This window comes from Hyposmocoma kahamanoa, unplaced genomic scaffold, assembly GCF_003589595.1.
Source record: "Hyposmocoma kahamanoa isolate Upper Pololo Valley unplaced genomic scaffold, ASM358959v1 263, whole genome shotgun sequence".
Lineage (NCBI taxonomy): Eukaryota > Metazoa > Arthropoda > Insecta > Lepidoptera > Cosmopterigidae > Hyposmocoma > Hyposmocoma kahamanoa.
The window spans coordinates 1519203-1542824 of NW_020653766.1; the positions used below are offsets into that span (position 1 = coordinate 1519203).

At 39.3% G+C, this 23622-nt stretch overlaps 1 protein-coding gene across 1 annotated transcript in view; it reads right to left on the reverse strand.

The window, feature by feature from the left end:
* LOC113228950 (vinculin-like) overlaps nt 1-23622 on the reverse strand; it is a 98262-nt gene that overhangs the window by 66318 nt on the left and 8322 nt on the right. Inside the window, exons 3-18 of the mRNA XM_026462392.1 lie at nt 22995-23140; nt 19679-19784; nt 18454-18555; nt 17407-17539; nt 16921-17120; nt 15717-15838; nt 14233-14409; nt 13045-13147; nt 11612-11748; nt 10733-10863; nt 8656-8804; nt 8500-8565; nt 7379-7490; nt 5304-5397; nt 2951-3140; nt 1440-1692 (exon numbers count right to left, since the gene is read on the reverse strand). Coding sequence (XP_026318177.1) covers nt 1440-1692; nt 2951-3140; nt 5304-5397; nt 7379-7490; nt 8500-8565; nt 8656-8804; nt 10733-10863; nt 11612-11748; nt 13045-13147; nt 14233-14409; nt 15717-15838; nt 16921-17120; nt 17407-17539; nt 18454-18555; nt 19679-19784; nt 22995-23140 — 2221 coding nt within the window. The remainder of the gene's footprint in view (nt 1-1439; nt 1693-2950; nt 3141-5303; nt 5398-7378; nt 7491-8499; nt 8566-8655; nt 8805-10732; nt 10864-11611; nt 11749-13044; nt 13148-14232; nt 14410-15716; nt 15839-16920; nt 17121-17406; nt 17540-18453; nt 18556-19678; nt 19785-22994; nt 23141-23622) is intronic.

Below are 23622 nucleotides of genomic sequence, written 5' to 3' on the forward strand. Positions count from 1 at the left end.
CTGGACTGGAAAGGACTTGGCATCAACATCAATGGCGAGTACCTAAGACACCTTCGATTTGCCGATGAAATAGTTCTTATGGCTGAGACCTTGGGAGACATGAACACAATGCTCGAAGATCTCAGTAATGTTTCCCAAAGAGTGGGTCTTAAGATGAACATAGACAAGACGAAGATCATGTCGAATGTCCATATTGTACCCGCTCCAGTTAAAATTGGGAGCATTACACTCGAAGTTGTTGACCATTACGTATACCTGGGGCAGACAGTCCAGTTAGGTAAGTCCAACTTTGAGAAAGAGATCTCTCGTCGAATCCAGCTCGGATGGGCAGCGTTCGGGAAACTACAAAAAATCTTTGCGTCCAAATTACCTCAACGTCTCAAGACGAAAGTCTTTGACCAGTGTGTATTGCCAGTGATCACATATGGATCAGAAACTTGGTCCCTCACTATGGGCCTCATAAGAAGGCTCAAGGTCACCCAGCGGGCAATGGAGAGAGCGATACTCCGTATTTCCCTAAGTGATAGAATCAGAAATGAGGAAATCCGTAGGAGAACTAAGGTAACCGACATAGCTCGAAGAATTGCTCAGCTGAAGTGGCAGTGGGCGGGGCACATAGCTAGGAGAACCGATGGCCGTTGGGGCGGATAGGTTCTTCAATGGCGACCGCGCACCGAACGACGCTCAGTGGGTAGGCCACCCACCAGGTGGACCGACGACCTGGTGGAGGTCGCGGGAAGCCGATGGATGCAGGCAGCGCAGGACCGAACGTTGTGGAGATCGTTGGGGGAGGCCTATGCCCAGCAGTGAGCGTCGTATGGCTGAATGATGATGCGCCTTTAATCGCATTGAATCGTATCAAATTTTTTAATGCGCTACAAATGATACTACTATTCATTCACTCATTTCACACATTCGTTCATTCACAATTGTTTGATATTTGTAACAACTGACTATTACATTTTTCCTTCATTTTTATAACATAATATATTCAATCTTTTGTAAAATGTTAGTTTTAAAATATAAACATCAATTCATAGTACCATTTTTTTAAAAAGGCATGAGAAAGAACTTTCGTATAGATACAAAAAAAAATTGAATTTGCTACGTTATATGGGACATTAGGTAGTTAGCTGCAAGCTTAAAAAAGGGGTTGCTTAATATCGAATAAGTTTTATTAGAGAAAAAATCATACAAAAGTGCATCTTTGATTAGTTCATTTTTATTATTATTAATATTTATTGGTAATGTTTGTAATACTAAACTTCGTCCACTTTGTCTGTGGGAAACTATCTAATAAGAGCATTAAAAACGCCATCTAGTGGTGCCGTTATTAACATCTTACACGTGGGTGGTTGAGAGCATATTCTTCCAGCATGATTCAGACCTTGAAGGTCAGAAACCGTGTCTAACCACTATTTTAATTTACGACTATTGACAGTGCTGACTTACCAAGATTGGCTGACTGGGATGCGGCTGCCGTCTAAAGATGTCCTCGCCTTCGTCATCCGTGTCCGCGGGAGGCGGCGGACGTGGAGGGGCAGCGCCGGTGGAAGGCGGTGGGGGCCGCGGAGGGGCGTGGGTCTCCAGCAGGTGCATCTTGCTGAGCGCCTCTGGCAGCGCGGGAGGAGGCGGAGGAGGGGCGTAGTGTCTGCCCAGGGCAGCCTCTACGTCGCCTGCTGCACTTATGATCTGCAAATATTATTTTTTTGTGCTTAATATATAAATAAATATGAATATTAGACAACATCACGTACGTTGCTTCGATACCAAAGCATTTGTATTATGGGAATCGGAAACAATGGCGGTACTATAAACACCCAGACCCGAGACAATATAGATAAGCTTTTCTACATTGACCTGACCGGGGATCGAACCCGGGACGTCAGTGATGGCGACATTAGGAAAACCGGTGTGCAAGTTACACAACCACGGAGGTTACTTTAACTTTATAAGTTCAAAGCGGCAAAGTTACTTTCAAAACATTATTAATTGATATAAATTAGCATGCATACCTTACAGCTGGCAACAGAGGAAAGTATTATTGACAGATTTATTGGAAGGTACATGACATTATTTAGTGGTCAACTGGTAATATTAGTTGAGTTAGTAAATTTTAAGTAATATATTATGGTATTTTTACATAAACGGGTCAGGTAGAAGTAGAGGACTTATTAAAATTAACAATAGATGGCGCTTATCAAACTTTTAGGTTATTCTGGTTGCTGGTTACATGAATGCGGCAGTGTTGTAGAGTATAGCTTAATATAATTTGTAAAGATTGAAAAACGGTAGAAATGAAATCCAGGGTTATTATGTAGCCACAACAAAAACGAAAAATGTTTCCTTTAATATTAAGAGCCCATGCACACGGGGCGAGTTTTATAAGGGACGACGACACGCGTTTCATGAACGCCGTAGAGGATTACAAATCACAGATTGTTGCGTTTGTATCGATTGAAACGCGAATAAAATGCGGTAGAAACGTGCGTTCGAAGCGTATTGAGTTTGTGAACGTGTGGAAAGGTTTAAGTCTTAGAATAATAACGCATAGAATGATAGTTTCATATCAAACGAACTGTCACAAGTGAGGCAAAAATCAAATTCATGTAGGCTGGTTTTAGTAGTAGGTTAATTTTCGGTTTTAGTGAATATTTATATAAAAATACAAGTTGAAACGCGTTACTTCCTTGTGGAATGTGATGTTAGTATCTATTTTATGTTTGTCTGACGTATTTTTACACTCATTTACCGCACATTTCGTCATTTTTAGCTAAAATTCTGGAGTTGTTCGCGGTGCAAGTTGATCTTGAGCGCTGAAGGCCCATTGGGAGCGCTTCAATTTGCCTCACGTAGCGTTGTGCGGACTAGGTTTGTATGCGTTATTATCCTAAGGTTTAAGTGCTAGCGAAAGCCCGGTGTGGGGTGCCACGGGGCAGCAACGGCGTACCTCGGCGTTGGCGGCGCGCCAGGGCGGCACCTGCGCGCGCTGCTGCAGCGCCACGGCCTTGGCCAGCCGCACGGCGGGCGCGATGGCGGCCTGCAGGCGCTGGTGCGCGGCCGCCAGCGCGCGCGCGAACTCCGCGTCCTCCGAGTTGTCGCGCTCGGCGCCGCCCACCAGCAGCACGCGGTTGGCCAGCCTGCGCAAGCCTCCGTTACACGAGTTATCGCGCCTTCGTGTACATTACCGGCGGATCTGAACTCTATTTACTATGCAACAAGACCGAATTCAAGCCAGACTCTAAAAAACCGTGAAGGCTAAACAGATCGAGCATCTTTTGCCATGACAGTTAGCCTGCGGTCGCTGTGTGGCGGCCGCCGCGGAGTGGGCGCGCCCTCACTTCGAATGTCACTTAACGAGCTTACTACTTAAGAAATAGTGCATTACTGCAGAGTATGAGTCAAGCAATCGCCGTTCCGGCCGAGGCGTATATAGTGCTTTTCTCAAACAATACGAAGAAATAATAAAAGACTAAACAGAGCAAGATGTATAATGGAAAAAGTAAATAGTAGTTTATGTAACTGTTACATAATGAAAGACATTAAAATACGAGTGTGGGTTTATATGTAAACAACCCACGAGTGTTTTAATGCCTAATTATGTAGTTACATACACTACTTTGTCTACACATAATATATATTATAAGCTTTCTGTGATGTGTTCAGGAACCGCAAGTTACGACTGATGAAATGGCGGCAAATAAAAATTTTTCTCACGCATGTCACGCGTAGTTTTTATTTAATTCATAGACAAACTAGAGTCGGCCCCAAGTATCATATCGTTCGATATCAAGTAACGTGTGAGATTTGTCAAAATTGTTTGCCCTTGACATTTCATTTCGAATAAAATTTCATCTCGACTAATATTAGAATTGAGGTCGTATAAAATTGTTTTAAAAATTGAAGTAAATTAATTTGCTACTCCGCGAGCCCAGTGAAGGTTAAATCGTGCAAAATAGCTGCGCTTGTGTTGAATACTTTTTTCATGCAGTTAATTATCCCACCAACCCTCCGCATAAAATTAATAAAATAAATAACATAAGCGCAACTATAGTCGCAAACCATCACCAAAAATATACCCGACACGTGTTTCACTTCTCCACGAGGCATCCTCAGGCAGGAGGGTGGAATAATTAACTAAAAACGCCACATGGCCTTCCGCAAAGTAACGCCTGAATCTATTAATTAAAATTATTTTGTTTTTCAGAGATGTTCGAAATTTGAATGTAATAATAAAATCGAATTTAATGTTATTATGAACCAATAACAACATTTTCACAGATAAGAAATTTGTTCAAACAAAACAGTTTATCTTTATGCTGGTCGTAATTTGCGGTTTTTGAACACATTGCAAAGCAAGTGGCGGGGTCACTGACCTCGCGCGGTGCATACGATTTAAAGACAATTTATTTTGCGAAACTTTACTAGATGCAATTAGCCTGAATATTAAACAGAATATTCATTTTTTTTATATTTTTAGATGATTTAGCATTATTTCTATTATTAGTTTCTTAAATACGGCGAGAATACAAATCAACAAACTGTATTAAGATTACCATTTCCCAACTTTAAAAGTTACGTCTAAAGTAATTTAACTGAATAGTCATATTTTTTTTATAATATCAAGTGACGGGACGAACAAGTCGTGCGCCTGATGATAAGCTACACGCCTGTCCATAACAGTTGCAGTGCCACTCAGAGCTTTAAATCGCAAAGATGCACTACCACTGCGCCCGACACCCTGAAACATAAGTTGACAAGTCCCATGTGCCTGTAATTTCACCAGCACCCTTACCCTTCAAAACTGGAACACAGTAATGCTGACATTACTGCTTGGCGGTAATAGGTAAGGTGGCAGTACTTCCCTGGACGAACTTAGTAGCAGCAGAGCTCCTTGCAATATTGCAAAATTGAAGACTATGTGTTAGATAAAGATGTATGGAACGACAACATGAGTCCAGATTCCACACAAATAAGATTCAAAGTGTTTTCTATAACATTTAAGTTATATGTATTTGAAGAGAGCAATTCCCCTAGAGTTTCTTGCTCGTTCTTCTCAGGAAAGTCAGCAGTGAACGAGCAGTAGCTTAAAAATGACATTTTCAAATGTAAAAATTTTACCTATGGAATAAATGATTGTGTGACTTTAACTTCAGAGTTCGATTTAAGAAACATTTTGATGAAACCTGCACGTCGATGATGGTTCACAACTGCAGTCTACGACCTAAACGCTCTTCTTACAGAAAACCCGTACCCAGCAGTGGAACGTATAAAAGGTTGTTGATGATCGTTGGGACACTTACCTAGCAATCGCCGATGTATTGTCGACCATCTTCTGTGAATCGTTATTACGAATAGCATCTTCGCATAAGTAGGTGTGCTTCTGCATCAATTCACCTGTAAACAAAATTAATAATTACAATTTGGCTATTACTATGTCTCGAGTTCTTAGGTTTTCGCGATTGTTACACATAGGAAATGAAACTATTTTTCCGGATTTAAATCGCGTATATTTGTTTTTTCAAACAAACCGACATTTCGGGCCCTTTACTGGTCCCATGGTCACGGCTGACTGAGGTAGTACAGTCTTCAACCAGTTATGTCTAATATTGATGCAAACCACCCTATTTTTTTTCACTATAGTTACAATAGTTATTAATTAAATACCTTATTTTTAATTTTACAAAGAAAACATTCCAATTTACGCTATATTAAGTTTTACAAATTATTTTATTGAATGAATTTTTATTAAGTTCAATTTATAATTAATTATTAATAGAAATTAGAATAAACTAAAACCTATTAATTAGTACTGCAATCTTGTCTGTTTGGGATTTTTCATTAGAGGAAATACTGGATCCCAAACCTGTAAAGGGCCCGAAACGTCGGTTTGTTTGAAAAAACAAAATTACGCGATTTAAATCCGGAAAAATAGTTTCATTTCCTATTACTATGTCATTTTAATTTAAATTAATGAGATAAACTGTTTATTTCTTCTTCTCATTAGTTTAGAGACAGAGCGGACAGGTAGCGGGCGTAAGTGAAATTGAGAATATTGCCTGGTTTCAAATTTAAAAAAAAATTATTATTATTGTTCATGAAATGTAACTTAGTTGTTAGCGGCACTGCAACTGTTATGAACAGGCGTGTAGCTTACCATCAGGCGCACGACTTGTTCGTCCCGTAACATGATATTATAAAAAAAAAAAGATTCATACCAGGTGCTTTGGGAAAAAAACCGGTGAAAACCCGGGCGAGTTAACTGGGTTTTAACCCACTGCCACTCTCTGATGACCGATCGCCTCAAATTGTAGTGCAAATATACAACGTCAGCAAATATTAGTAGTAAATGAACAACAGTAATTTAAATTGTGTGATCACCGATGATCGCAATCGAGGAAGTTAATTTAGATAAAGTAAAGAATAATGTGGACATTTCCTTCTACAATTCTCGGCACTTCGCGGAGATGTTTATATTTGCTATTAAGTATTTATCAGTGGCGAGGCATCCATATAACTCGATTCCCACCGGTTTGCCTATAATTTTCCACGTGTCATCAAATATTATGAATATTTTAAAGCAATTTACCACATTTTGTGCTCAATTTTACGTGTAGAATCATTAACCAATGAAAAAGTGTACTAGAATCTTATGCGCTAATAAGTTTTGCTTTTAATTGTCACGCCACTTGTTCAGGCCAGTGGTTTTTGTTTTGCTCCGGTTGTACTGGAGACAATTTTCGCTTCGCCACTGGTATTTACAGTCACTCGATAATCGATACAATATTTATGGACGGCAATCACTAACTAGCGGGCCACACTTTTGCGCTATGAATTGTTGTCTGGGGCAGACATGGCAACTGCCCACGCTCCGAGCGGGCCGTAGCCGTAAAATAAAAAAAAACATAAAAAATCTAAATTCTCTTCACGAAACGATCGCCGCCGTCCCACGCGTCGCTAAAATTTGTAATTTCTTTTTCTCTCTTTTTCACTGGGCTTGAACACTCGGTCATTTTACCTCGTCTTTAAAAAAGACAGACTATTGCTTTGATAAAACAAATCAGTTACAAAAATAGCTACTTGGTTGCGACATATGGTGAACTAATAGGTCCCATGTACCCGACTACGCTATCCTGTATCGCCAATAGCAGTCTACTTGAGTCATTGATCCTTGCTGGCTTTAACTCTTAAACACGCTGAAGGCAAATGTGATTCGAAGACGCTTCATAGCTCTTTACAATTCCATAACGTGTGACATCCCTCACCCACATTGGACCAGCGTCTCAGGCTATGCCTTCAACTTTCTAATTAGACGAGACTCAGTGGACCCAGCAATGGGACGCATATTGGTTAGAGGATGATGAAAATAAAAACCAACCAGCAGTGCGAACAAAGTCCAACGGATCAACGGCCTGGTCGCACAAGTCGCGCACGCGCAAAACGGCGTCCGCGTATTGGTCCTTCAGGTTGTTGAAATGCTCTTCCGCCACCTGCAAATGCCAAAGTCCGTGAACATACCTTTAGAACCAGTAGAACGTTTCTGATTACTTCATTATATAAAGCTTCCATAGCTCAACATAATCGTATTTTTTGTGAAAATACTCCATTACTTCAATGTTGGAACCAAATACAAAGATAAATTCTTTCGATTCGACTGGATTCGAACCAGTACTTGTTTGCCAGAACGGGGCTAACTGCTCTCCCAACTGAGATACGAAAAAGAACCAGCAGATCTCACGATTTTTTCACGATTAACCTATGAAAGTATTTTGTTTACTAAGTCTTTTCAGGTACCAGGAGCTGATAAGAAATATCGCTTTTTACAATACTTATTTCATTGAATACCATGTTTTTGTTATATGGGTTTATATCAGGTGGTATAAGTGAAACATGAATGAGTCGTTGGTTGGTAGACAAGTAATTGTATAATACTTGGGAAACTTATTTATACTGATTTGCTACGTGTTTGTTTATCAAATGAAAGTCATTAAAAAGTTGTAATTTTGCAGATGTGGCCTTATTATACCAAGGATGCAATTTATTGTTACAGATGTGTAAGTCCTGCATTGGACATTAGATGGGTGAGACTAGCGCATAACCGTAGCGGATGGCATAAACATAGTGTCTAAATTAGGATATCAAAATGTGTTTAAGGTTGTCTTAGAGTGAATACCTGGTATGTGATTTATCTGTAGTTTTTCAGGACGTAAATAAAAATGTGGTCTAAAGTGTCGTAAAAGCAATAATGTTTGTAGTTAACATTTTAATTAGCAAACGCGTACACGAGGTTTTCCCTCTAAGACGACGTTATGCCCTCCTGTTGTCCTCCTCTATAGTTACCGTTCCGAACGTATGAAACCCAATTGAAATAAATAAGTTATTGGCTGTCTCGCTCTTCGGTTAGACGTCAACCCGAGTGGTTTGTTACATTTATAAAACTTATGTTTTGTACAGCAGTGTATACGCCTATACAGCAGTGGATGAAGTCGACTACAGTACCTTGCTCTCCGGATAGTGCAAGCGAATCTTGCCAGCTGCAATAAGCTGAGGCGACAGCCTCTCCACCTGATGATAAAAAAGTTATATATAAGATTTTGTTCAAACCGATTGCTTGAAACAACAATTGAGGAGCTTCGGATCAAAGGTATTTATAACCTGCTGCGCATTGTGAATGAGCTGATCGGCCAAGCGTTTGTTGTGGCCCACTCCCACGGCAACCATGTTGGCCGCGCTGGCCGCCTTGTGGCTGAACGCAGCCAGGGCCGCGGCCTTGTCGTGGAAGTTCGGCTCGCGGTTCGGAGTGCCTGCGAGGTACAAACGAATGTTTAAAAAAATATACGCGATTTGGATACCAAAAAAATGTTTTATTTCCAAAGATAGTTTCCCCTTCAGATTTTTTTATGATACCAAGTGGCGGGACAAGCATGTCGTGCGCCTGATGGTAAGCGACACGCCTGTCCATAATAGTTGCAGTGTCGCTCAAAGCTTTAAATCGCAAAGATCTGAGGGGCACTACCACTGCGCCCGTTACCCTGAGAAGTTGAGAAATCTCAGGGTGACGGGCGCTATGTGCCTGCATTTTCACCACCACCCTTACCGAAACCGAAATGCAATAATGCTGACATTACTGCTTGGCGGCAGAAACAGGTAAGGTGGCAGTACTTCCCTGAACAAACTTTTTCACATGGAGCTCTACTGGTACTATATATACATAATATAAATATTTCTAATAATGAACATTAAAATAGTTCTTCTACACACATATCATAAACCCTCTTTGATTTGACCAGCATAGAGATAAACTGTTTTGTTAGAACAAATTTCTTATCTGTGAAAATGTTGTTATTGCTTCTTAATAACATCAAATTCGATTTTATTATTACATTCAAGTTTCGTACATCTCTGAAAAACAAAACAATTTTATTCGACCTCAATTCTAATATCAGTCGAGATGAAGTTTTATTCAAAATGAAATGTCAATAGTAGACAATTTTGACAAATCTCACACGTTACTTGATATCGAACGATATGATAGTTGGGGCCGACTCTAGTTTGTCTATGAATTAAATTAAAACATGCGTGAGAAAAGTTTTTATTTGCCGCCATTTCACCAGACGTAACATGCGGTACCTGAACACATCATAGAGAGCTTATAACATGTGTATAGATAAGGCAGTGAATGTAATTGTTCATAACTAGACATTAAAACATTCGTGTGATGTTTTCGTATTTTAATGCCTTTCATTATGTAACAGTCGCATAAAGTACTACAATGACAGAATATAATTAATAAAGGATGTTGTAACAGCGAAATAGAATATAATAAAGGGAGGGGGTAGTTTTAATGCTCTTAAGTTATATGTTACTGGGGTAGGTATGCGAAAGGGATGCACGTAAGGAGCCTTCCCGCTCGACGTAGCATTCCATTTCTGTATATCTAGCACACCCTGGGCAACAATCGGCGAGAACCCTACACCTATTGGCAAATTTTTTCACCACTTTGACAAATATTATAAAGAGATAAGAAGAACTGGGTATAAGAGTGAAGTTTGGGATACTGTCAGGGGGTCTATTGTCGTCTCCGTCCGCAATCTGTCCGAATCAATTACAGTGAAATAAGTGACACTAAAGGCAATGCCAAGTATGAAGCTTTATTTGCATCACGCGTATTTTAAATTCGGTTGAGTATTACTTATTTGACAGCAATTGCTTCGGACGAATATTTAAATGTAGTTTGAATTGGATGTACGTAGACGTTCCCAAATTCATTTTAATTGTATTTAAATGTAATAAATGACTAACAAAAAAGTTGATAAATCATTAAAATTGAAATAAATTGTCGCCACTGCAATTTTATGCCGATTAAATCTAATTTTAAAAATTACATTAAAAATATTTTGATTCGTCGATATTATAAAATTGAAGACTACGTGTTAGATAAAGATGTATAATAATAATGCACACACTCATAGCTCCGCACTAGGGAAACCCTGTATCGCGGGTGCTTTAGACACACACATAACAACCACAAATTACACCCAAACACATGAAAGAAATAAATCTATGCAATAGAAATATTTCTCCCGGCCCGGGATTCGAACCCGGGACCTCTGCGCAGTCCAGCAAGGTTACCGTTCGGCCACTGAGGCAGTTGATTCCAGACAAAGTGGACTGAAAGTTGATTGGAGAAGATTATTCTTCTCGGGGACGGCAGCGCAGTGAAGGCGTGTACCTTCGGGCGCGTTGACGGCGTCGGCGAAGTGGCGCAGCGGCGCGGCCACGTCGATGAAGTCCTCCACCACGCGGTTGACGACGGCGCGCTCCATGGCGCGCTTCAGCTCGTGCAGCTTGTCCGTCAGCTCCCTGCGCACAGCAACCGTTACTTCCGCGGTGGGCCGGGGTGGCTTACCCTGCCGTCCAAGGACCAAGAGGTCCATGACGCCTACCTAACGTGTTGCTTTAACATCGAGTTCTTGGGTTTTCGTGATTTTTATGTCGAATTACTCCACTAGTTCGTTATTATTATTAATACAAAGAACGAAAACTCAGAAAAAATTCCTTCGATCCGGCCGGATTCGAACCGACGTCTTCTAGCATACCGTGCCAGACGCTGTACCAACTAAACCACGGAACGAACCGGCGGACCTCACGAATTTTTCTGTGCTTGTTGTCGTGTCCTTGTATTTGGTTTTGTCAAACACTTTTTAGCCGTAACGCCATCTATGAGAAACCCATGCTGTTTCGTCAACCAGTTAGCTTAGTTGGTATAGCGTCTGACACGGTGTGCTAAAAGACATCGGTGCAACTAACATTTTTCAAATAAGATTTAATAATTATGTTATTCAAATGAAAATTGCTGAAAAAAGTGATGAGATATCAAGATGAAATGTTCAAAATACACGTGAATGTTACTCATTCCATTTATTGAGTGATTGCTTTTAGAATTTTAACCAAACCGGTTTGTTTACGTTTCTGGCATAATAGATTGGAACAAACTTTATTATATTTATATATTTCTCATGTGCTTACAAATTCAGTAAAATTGTTTTTTCTTCTATTTATATTTCACGTATGTCAAATCAAACCCTTATTTTTTCCAATAAAAACATACCTAGTTATGGCCCGCGCCTCCTCAGAGTCTCCCTTGCCCTGCATGCACAAATCGGCGAGCTTGTCCGACAGCCGTTGTACCTCGGAGCACAGCTGCAGGATCTCTGCCTTCTCGCGGCCTTGGAGGCCGTCAACGATCTAGGTACAGTGCATGTTAACTTTATTTTATATACATATACATACACATATTCACTAAGGCTTTCACCTTTGTCACGAAAATTTAACAAATCATGAGATTTTTTGAGATTTTCGAGCCTCAAGTCTCTGATATTTTCGGTCTCAAGAATATACATTAATACCGCAATACACTCATCGCCCCGCACTGAAATAATGTGTAAATGTAGCCATACACATAGTTCTCTCGGCTCGGAAATCGAAAAACTCAGAAGAACAGTTCGACCACGGAGGCAGTGAATATAACAGGATATATCAGGAACATCAACATTTTGATTTATTTTCATGACTTCAGTGGCCCAACGGTTTGCTCTGTAGACACAGGATGAGGGTATCCTAGGTTCGATTGCCGGTTAAATCAATTTGGGAAAGGCCCTTTCCTAAATTGATTCTAGTCCGGGTGTCCTGGAGTGAATTCCTTTGCTCTGGTACTCTGTACTATGAGTACCAGAGCAACGGAATTCTATATGGGATAATAATAATAATGATAAAATCGTTTATTTGTCTCTACACATTAATGAGTAAAAATAAAAATATAAAGCACTATACAGTGTTTACTAACAATAGTGGTGTGAGATAAAAAGGTCTGTAGCTCAGCACAATGGCGGATTGTTTCACAACGCCGCTGATATTCTGCTACAGCCTGCCATGTTCATAAAAAGAAGAACTAACACACACTATCATTCTAGTTCTAAAATTTCAAACCGATTATTAGATATTTACCACACACATGAATCGTTATACAGATTTTTTCTTTACTATTACACACAGAGCACTATCCACACACAACTACACTACAATGCCTACCTCCATTGTTTGCCTGGACAATAACCAATTTAAACATTTCTTACGGAAAGTACGTAATGACAAAATATGAGTCTCGCACAGGCAGGGGAAGAACATTCATTCCACACCTTGGAAGCTACCTTACCCTACCCTAACGTATATAAAAGTCATATTGTAAACATTAAAAACATATGACATACCTTAGAAGCCCTACCTCACCTTACCTTGCTCTAACCCCAAATTATATAAGAGTCACATTGTAAACATTAAAAAGGTATGACATTAAAACTTTATTAGCAATTTTCTCGAATCTCACTTTTACGTGATACGCCCTTGTTACACCCAATCTTTCAATTGTTACTATTATTCTGTTACTTTACCACTGCGAGTGCGAAATGAAGCATAGACCGACCCTTTAATAGATGTTTTTGGCCTGTAATTTGAAGTCGAATAAAAATATTTAATAAAACTTACTCTTTGCCCTTGAGAGACGATGCTGTTGATGGCCTTTTGACCCTCGATCCTTGTCTGTGGATCAGCCGCCGGGTGCAGCAACCATTTGTGAGCTGTCTCTAATCTGTAACATCATCATATTACAATATTAACAATAGTACATTGTGTGTTAAGGGCGATAAATAAAAAATACTAACGGGTCGAGGTTTGGTATTTTTCACCGCCCGTTATTCATATATAAACAGATGGCCAGCTATTCTTCCATAGATAGAAAAACGCATACAGCCATGATGGTAGAGATATAAAATAAATAATTTCAAAATACTAAGAATATTGCAGTATTTGAATTTATAAACTTGATTCACCAAATTATTGACTTACAATTATATGGACGTCGGGTCCGCGCTAAAAAGTGTCCGAACTTATAGGGCGTTAAAATCGTATGCAGAGCGTCATTCATGCTTTAGTCTTCGTTTGTTCGACTGACAGCGAAGCAAGCAAAATTAGACAGTACTGCGATGACATTACAATTTAAATTCAACGTTTTAGCTTTTTCATATTCCTTTACATGTCACTACATTTAAATAGGTTGACTTGGGACATTTTTTTCGTGGTTTTTGTATTAGACCCGTCGTTTTTTTTTTTAAGTAAGTTAATTTATTTGTAAGTCAATGCACCAAATGTATAGTTTTTTTCTGAACTTCAAGCTTATATAAAATAAAACAGATTATTCGAGAAAACTTTTTGCTTCATCTTAACGAATAAGTACAATGCAATTAAATTTGCAGTGAAAAAGCACATGGTCGATTTCGTCATTTCCTGGATTCGATTAGTCATGAGTTCACCACACTGACTAGAATCGAATTTTGTTGTTGGTTTGATCTATTCACATTATGTATATAATTATATTATATACTAAATACATTATACAACATTAAAATCTCTCTACAATCACAATTTACTCCTACAGCTGTAATTATATTCACACTCGCTCATGCACTTACATATCAAATAGGTTATTTTAGATGCACTATTTACATTTTACTATGTATATTATTATTCTCACTTAACAATCATGTCATGCTTTTTCTTTTATGCTTAATCTGTATTTGTGTTATATTCGTGAATAAAGTATTTATCTATCTACTTGGCAATTCGTTGATGACTTCTTCGTAGTCACAAGTCGTGATTGTTCAAAGTTGAACGTACCTGGCTTGCATAGTCCTGCCGCCCTGCTTCTCGGCGGCCCTGACGCCCTCGTTGACGATGGAGTCGAGCTCGTTGAGCTGCTGGCGCAGGTCGTTGGCCAGGTTGAGGGCGCGGTTGTCGCGGCCGCGCCCGAACTGCCGCTCGTCGCACAGCTGGTCGGCGTTGATGCCGCCCGATCTGTTGCACGAAAGAGATCGAGATCCAACGCATTAGATGTAGCAGCAGCAGCAGAGCTCATTTCGAAGATGTTCGTCCAGGGTTTTAATTGCGCGGAAATAGAGTATTGGAATGTATTAAGTAATGAACTCAGGAGCTGATGCTTATAGTATATCTTTTTTTGGAGACGGAGTAAAATGACATATACAGGTTGGGTAGGGTTGCCAGTCATTAATATATAATAGTTATTGACGACAGTTTTATCGATAGATTGTAAAAAAACGACGGAATTGTGAATATACTAATTGCGTTATTGCCTTCGTTTTCTTTATTCTTATTTTGACAGTCCTAGTATCAGGATCAATTTTTATATACATATATATATTTACGTCGGTCAAGATATTGATTAAAGTTTTTGTCCCACGTACCGAATTTTGTATCATTCCCTGAGTACTTACTTAATCTCTAATATCAATCATGGCTACGGAACTTACATGTATATACAGGGTGATTTTAAAATCATTGGCATCTGTTGAACTTATTAATTCACTCACCTAAAGAAATATTTTAGAGTAATTTAAATTAGCAATAGTACAGAAACATTATAAAAATTTAAAACGTCTTGCCAAAATAACCAAAGAATCAAAATACGTTTGCGGCAAAATAATGAAAACGTAGTTCGACAAATAGTGGTTAGAGCGTTAGACTCTCGTTCTCGAGGTCATGGGTTCGATTCTCATGGTTGACTGCTTCCATGGTGTAGTGTTTAGAGTGTTGGTCCTAATAGCGGTGTGCATGAACATTTAACTTTTTTTTGTACGGTCGTACAGTAAACCATGTGTAGCAACTGTTGGCTCCAATAATGGGCCTTGCTAATTACATTACACTACATTTACATTTAAATTTGTTGTATACTATACTGCAATCCAAATTCGCAATTTGCGAGAGAGGCCGTGTGACTTGCGTTAACGCAGATCGCCCGCGAAGTGGTAACAAGGATCCTTCTTTACAAACAACTTGTAGAACGTATTTATTTAGACGACGACAGCGTTTGATACTTGCTATATTTTAATGGAGTTTATTTATTTTTGTTGTTTTTTATTATAATTATTATTTCACGATTATTTGCAACAACAGTCTATCGCATGGTATGCATGTAAAGATTTTCCGGTTTTCATAAGCTACAACATTGACAGGTATCACGAGTGGGGTATTATTTGAAAAGGACGCAAACGATTTCGATTTCACCCTGTATAAATAAACGTACGGGCCGGGAGTTCACCAGCAGAAATGAAGGCGGGGCGGAGGGGGGGAGGCTTGTGGGCTACCTGACGGAGCGGCGCAAGGCGTCGGCCAGCGCGGGCGCCACGTGCTCGGCGGCGCGCTGCGCGGACGTCAGCACGGAGCGCAGCGCGCGCTCGCCCAGGCTGTTGCGCAGCGCCGCCGGGTCCTGCGGACACACGGGTCATTCCGGGACGATGCCAGCACAGCCGCTGCCGCTCAAACGCACATCCTAACGTAAGCGCTATGAAATCTTGATATTCATCGGTCGATGTTTCTAATTGTTGTTTTGAAAAACAAAGTTATTTATTGTTCTTTCTACCTTAACAATACATTCACAGGATAATTAAGTAAAGTACTGTGGAATTGCGAGGTGGAAGACTGGTGCCTAAACTAGGTTGGACCTGCACTATCCATCCACCACCGGATTTCAGTAACACAATATTATGATGTTTCTAAAAGTACTAAGACGTTAAGGATACATTGGCGTGATGGTATAGACATTTTACTACTACACTATTTATTTATTATTTTGAGAAAATTATTGCAAGTTACGACGTTTTGATTTTACATTTCATTCAATGCGCTGCATCTAGCGACAACAGCTTGACGACGAACGATTGATGTGATATTAACTCTACTCGGTTCTATTGCGCGGGTCCAGTGGCAGGGGCACTGACTTTATTGCGATATAAGAAAATTGTATCTCGGATACTATACGTGTTCTATTTAATTCTGTTACCTATTGAATACAGCGGTTTTCTTGCAAAATTTCAAGGTAAGTTTATGTTTTATTTCTTTTACGAAAATTTTAAGGAATCACCCGTGTATATCCCCAATTTTACTATATATTTTTGAAACCAATTGATTCAACACTTTCGCGGAATCAACCAAAGTCATTTGGGATAGTATAGATTCTTAATGTCCTCCAAAAAAACTCGACCATACAGCAGCTATATAAAGTTCACTTTCGTTTCTAATAACAAAAAAATCTATTACAATAAACAAAAAATGGAATAAAATATTAAAACTAAATAAAATGTGATTTAACGACGATATCAAACACCACCATAGATGATGATGTGCGACTATCACTTTTGCACTCCAAAGTAGCATTTTTAACATAAAAATAGCAAAAAAGACTAAGCTCAAATTTACTGAACTGCGCGAACTGTTGGCATACGTACCACACCCACTAAGCACTTCTACTACATTTATTATTCATCAATACGTCATTGTAACAGTACTTACGTTAAGAAACTCGTGTGCAGTAGCGATCTTGCCATGTATTTGCGCCTGCAAAGCCTTCAATACAGCAATGTTGTCCTTCTCCCCGCCATCTTCCACGTAAGAAGTCAGTTGTAACACTCGTATGATCTCGTGTATTTCGTCTGCCATGCGTTGAGCGAGGTAATTGCGATTCTCCGCTGCTTCTTCCATGCCTTTGCTGCCTGAAATTTGTTACAAATAATATAAATCACACTCTCAATAGTTTTTTTTTATGATACTTAAAGCGATGGGGCGAACAAGTCATACACTGATGATAAATTAAAATGTAAACGAAAATACAGGTATATGGGACTTGTTGAGTGGCACTGCAACTGTTATGGACAGGCGTGTAGCTTACCATCAGGCGCACGACTTGTTCGGCCCGTCGCTTGATATTATAAAAACACAAATAAAGTTGGACTCACTGCTAACGATAGCTATAAAACTGTAAATGAACAAACTTCGCACCTTCAGTGAGGATATGGATGTACATCTTCATGGCGCAGATGAGGACCGGCGCCAGTTGCTTGACGCTCTCCAGACATCGCGTCAGGGTCTCCGCGTGGGGTGGGTGCGTCAACTCCGACGCTCGTGCTGCCACCTACGACGGCACAATTGTCAATTAATCACCATGACACGCACAAAGAATATTCCTGCTTGCCTAACCTGCTATAGAGCTAAGTTAAAAGAACCGTCTAAACCTATTTAAAGAGCCCCAAACACGGAAGTTCTACTGTAAGTAATCGAGGAGTTTGGTAGTGTGCAGTATCCGTATGTGTGTGTTCCGGTTGTGAAGGGTAAGGGTGCTGGTGAAATTACAGGCACATGAGACTTGTCAACTTATGTCTCAGGGTGACGGGCGCAGAGGCAGTGCCCCCAAGATCTTTGTAATTTAAAGCTCTTGGTGGCACTGCAACTGTTATGGGCATGCGTGTAGCTTACCACCAGGCTCACGACTTGTTCGTCCCGTCACTTGGTATTATAAAAAAAAAAAAAAAAAATCCCGGTTGCAGCACCATTTCCAGGTTACCATATTATTGTAATGTCATCGTATTTCCATACTATACCAAATTTTAAGTTACACTCCGTCCAACCAATAATTTAACTTTTGACAGCTCGAATTTTAATCAATTAGTGATGTCCTAATGCGTTTAATGTTCGTTCTCAGTTTTAGGGTCCACTGAAAATCAGCGTTACAGCCTTTTCTCGGCAGTGACATTAGCGGAGTGGAATCATTTTACATACACCACAGCTGCACACACGACATCTACTTAGTACACAATAGTGTTGACTATTTAATGTTATTGCTTTGTTGTCGTTTCATAATTTCGTAGTATTATTACGATTTTACTTTTATTTAATTTTATTTTTATTTTGTCATTGTATTTTATTTTTGTGTTGTGGCGTTGTAATAAATAGTTTCTATTTCATTCCCTTCCATGCCATTCCATTCAATTCCATTACATTTTATTATAAAAAAGCAGCAGTGGCTAAATTGGAGAAGCGAACACTAACCTCCCTCGCTGCACGAGATAGAGCTGGTGAGATGTCTCTGAGGAACTGCACAAGGTCCTCCATGGTGTCGATGACCTCGGCCACGCCCAAGTAGTCCAGCACCTAAAACACATAAACACGAACTTTAATGCCGTAGTTAGTATATGAAATATGTTGGTTTGAAAAAGGTTGTGTTTTGTAGTTCCCAAGGTTCATTTTCGAATAGAACAATCCCATATCTTCCCGTTGACGGTCAGTCTCACTGTAATCAGATAGTAACTTGATGCTCGCTAAATGCAGTTATGGTGGAAAATATTCCTATTTTTCACTCTAGCACTGAAATGTGTGTTGTGCAGCCATCTCTGCACAACACACATTGCAGTGGGAAAAACCGAATCAACTCGCCCGGGTTTTAACAAAGTTTTACCGAAGGTGTTTTTCACCATTTCTGTCCACAATAGCGTGCAATTAATAAAAAAATATATAAATATAAAACAAATCACATACGTCGCTCTGATCTCAAAGTAAGTAGCTAAAGCACTTGTGTTATGGAAATCGAAAACGACGGTAACACAAACACCCAGGTCCGGGACAATATAGAGAAGTTGGTTTTTCTACACTGACCCGGCCGGGATGGAACCTGGGATCTCAGGGATGGCGACACTATGTAAACTGGTGTGCAAGTCCTTGAACACATGTGCGACACTTGAACACACACACACGTGTCGAACACGTTCGTTTCATTCCATAGTTATTACAAATTTCGATGCAAAAAACCTTTTTTAGATGAAAACCTCACAACAATATTCGCCTTGCAATCCTGTAGATTCGAGAGACATTACGACAAATGCATACGAATTAACGATTTTTAGTATCGATTTATTTAAATCCTATTTTCAAGGGAACCGATTCAATACAAAGGCAAATCGTATCGTCTAGATCAGAAAGCAGTAAACATTTTGTGATAATATCATTCCATTTGAACAAAACTCGATTTACGAATTTTGGTCGGCAAGCATTCGCTGGTAGCAGTAGGCGGGTCATATCTGACGAAAAACCCAGAACCAACGGAAAGGAGTTCTTGAGTGGAGACCACGCCTCGACAAACATAGTGTTAAGATGCCAGATGGAGTCGAAAGGCTGCTGACAGCAGATGGGAGCAACAAGCTGAGGGTCGGGTCGAGAGAGGCACACAGCAGTGCAGTAGATCGACAATTCGACGAACCATTAATGTTTTAAAATTAACCTTTTTGCATTCTTTGACAATCTTCCGGACTTCTGATTCATCGAAGCAGAGCAGCAGAGCTGAAGTTCCTTGCAGGATGCCGCGTGAGCCTTCTATCAGCTTTTTCCTGAACAGAAAACAAAATTTATTTTTTTTTAATATCAAATAATGGGACGAAAAAGTCGTGCGCCCGGTGGTAAGCGACACGCTTATCCATAATAGACGCAGTGCCACTCAGGGCTTTAAAGCGCAAAGACCTTATGGGCACTGCCACTGCGTCAACCCGAGACATTAGTTGCCATGTCCCATGTGCCTGTAATTTCACAAGGACCCCTATTCTTCTCCTTGGCGGCAGAAGTAGGTAAGGTGCTTCCCTGGACGAGCTTCCAAGTGCTTTCTGTGTAGTTGCCTGCCTACTACTTTTCTATAGAGAAAGTATCAACAACTGACAGAATGCAATGATTTACATCCATTGAACATTATCTATTGAATCAACACAACTACGCCAAGAAATAATTGTGACGTTTTTGTGGGTACTGGCCATGAACAAGTTAAAACGTATGCCAACCGGTGATAAAGTTGAACTTCTACACACATCAGGGCGTGTATACTGCGCTCGGGGAACCGTTTTCCATTCGGAAGCGACAAGGGAAATAATCCAGGAAATGAACAGCAACATCTCCGTAATGATTGCAGCTTTAGAATTGTATCCAAATTGCGATTGGAACAAGGTGCCAGACTTTAACAAGATGTTTAAAAAAAATCTGTGTTATATTACCGCCTTGTGCCCACGTTTTTAACTAAAACATTTGAAACAGTTTCGGATTTTGCAAATAATGGGTTTTAGATTTTTTTTTTAATAAACAGATGGCCCGCTATTCTTCCATAATACAACTCGATCTAAAATGTGCAAAAATTGCTCAAAAATACTACTACTGCTTATATTGCACATTTTCTGACGCATACAATCAGGTTTGGGCGCGTTTAGTATGCAAATCTATAGAAGATAGGTCAAATAATACGTCTGTAGTGATTACAAGACTGGATCGACTAAGACTTTGTAACGATGGGGCACTAATGGTATACAATACAAAAAATACACATTTTATTTTTTTCCTATTAAACTATTACATTTGTGGTAAAATGTGATATGACAATATTTAATTAGGACAATAGGATCTCTCGATTGGCATTTTTTTAGAGAGGTATCGTGAAAAACAAAATCCTATGTCCACAATATCGCAGATCCGACACACTGTGCGTCGCAAAGTTAAGACAAATATAGTGTACCTGACTGTCCCCAATCACGTCAATTTTTAAGTGATTTCCCGAATACCGAAATTTTCTGTCTATGTTCCTCGAAGTTTAGGTAAAAAAATTATATGTTAGATATAACTTCTTACATACAATAAATAGGGTAACCTATCACAAAGCCGAAATTTTTTTTGTCCGAAATAACGTTTGTTCGAATTTTCATTAGACCGAAAACCGAATTCTAACGAAACAGTTGTTCTTTCAGGATATGTTGAATGTTTATCGCAAAGACACGATTAGGTTCGGGTAGGTTAGGTTAATTAAGGTTTAAAATAAACGCTTCTTGCCCGTGGACCGCCTGACTGGTTTATTTGGATGGACCACGGGCAATTATTCTTTCCCGTGGTTCACCTCTTACGTATAAAATAGAAATACTCAAACTTATATTGGTGGTGATCCACCTCAAACATTAACATTTTGAACACCTTCATAGCGCGGTTGGGTTTTTAAATGTTTTAATTTCGTAATATTGATGTTCCTTGAACAATAAAACATTGCCAAACATCACCTTTTCTCAGAATAAAATTAAGTTCATACTTTTAAAATTTAATTTATCCGTATTTTAGTCCTTCAGGCAACCACTGCCGTAAACTACAACATATTCAATCATCAAATTGTCAATTAACAGACAATAAAATAATCTCGTGTATCTTTGCAATTGAAATGTTAAAGGAGTTTTAATAACAAGGTGTTTTATAAACGAGAAAAGAAAAATCCCTAGGTGACCACGGGAAGAAATAATTGCCAGTGGTCCAACCAGGTGGATGTAGGTGAACCACGGGAAGAGATAATTAATTGCCCGTGATCCATCAAGATGAACCAGCTAGGTGTTACACGAGCAAGGAGCGAAAAGAAAAAACATTTTCCTCTCAAAATTACTTTCGAGGTTATGAAATTTCGACCAAACGTTATTTCTGGAAAATGTCATTTCGGAATACTAATAGGTAACCAATAAATAGGTACTTAATTATTAATAACTGCAATCCCATGTCGCAGTATGGACGAGTCGCAACTTCAAGCTATAGCAGCTATAATGCTTTTAGTACTATCTATCTATTGTCTGTCTAAGAGAAGAAACCTTCTTTCCAAGTACAGCAGCAAACCCGTCCGTACGTGCTAAACAAAAACATTTCAGATACCTAGCCCCAGTATCTCGGCAATTTAAACATAGATCTAAATACATCATTATATTGAACGCGGATGGCATTGTACTTGTTTGGTACAGTTAACCCACAAACTACACGTATATAGCGTCTGACAGTGCGCCTTATAGAGCGTTACTTTAACTTGATCTGAACAGAGTGCAACTCTCCTGGCCAACATGCTACCATTGTTAAATATTCTTTTCTCGCTCAATGTCATCATTATCACTAAGGGTCGTATTCCAGAACTCTACGCAATACTCGAGTCAGGACTTGAGTATTGCAGTGAGCACTGAAAATCATATTCAAGTCCTTGCCATTAGGAGCGTATTTCCAGTGCTTGAAATCATAGTCAAGTATGCTCAAATCCTGACTTGAGCATTGAGTAGAGTTCTGGAATACGACCCTAAGACTTTCAATAACTATATGACCAAGATAACGGAATTTACCCTAACCAACCTACTACCATTCAGACACACATCAGGTACAAAATCCGGTCCTTTTTTATATTTGAAGACCATAAAAACTATTTTCTTAATATTATAAACCAAGCCAAGTAACTTTGCATATTCTTCACAGATGGAAATTAGTTTCCTCAACCATTTAATTGAAAGCGTAAATTGGAATGTTTCTTTGTAAAATTAAAAATAATTAAGGTACTTAATGAAAAAATAGGGTGGTTTGCATTAATATTAGATATAACTGGTCGATGAATATACCACCTCAGTCAACCGTGACCATGGGACCTGTTAAGGGTCCGAAACGTTGGTTTGTTTGAAAAAACAAATGTAAGCTATTTAAATCCGGAAAAATAGTTCATTTCCTATAATAAGTAATGTTTTTAATTAACTCATATAATAGATTTAGCTGCTGGTACTTACCTAGCGGGGCCAGAGTACGGGTCGGCGCGCAGCATATCCGAGGCCTGCTGCAAGAGAGTAGCCGCTGTCTCGACGCGGTGTAGTGCGCTTGGCATGTCGTGCTTAAGAATGGCATCATCGGAGGACTCGATAGTTTCATGACCGACCTGGAGGTACGTATTAATTACTTAACACTAGACAAAATATACTTTTTTAATAATAATAATCAAGACACCGAAAAAAAATCTAAAAATAGAATAATAAAAATTATTTCTATATATGTAGAATGTGACCTCAACAGAAATAGTGCTGATTGTTTTTGGCTGCAAACGAATTAATTCCAGTCAGGTTCGCTGGTTCTTGAATCTGCATCAATGTGCCCTTGCCGGAAAATACAGTATCTTCCGTTCAAAAATTCAAAATTTCTTTAAAAAAAAAATAAAAAGTCATTTCTCAACAAAAACATACGAAAAAATATAAAAATAGAAAAAACAATTGAGTGACGTGGACAAAAAGGCTTTAAAGACTCAGCATTGCAGATTTTCAGTCTTAGGTTATTCGGTAGGTCTGTTTTAGATTATGGAAGGAGGCGGCAGTTAACAAACATTTGAACTTATTTCGGGAAACTTTACTAAAATTACATTTTTCC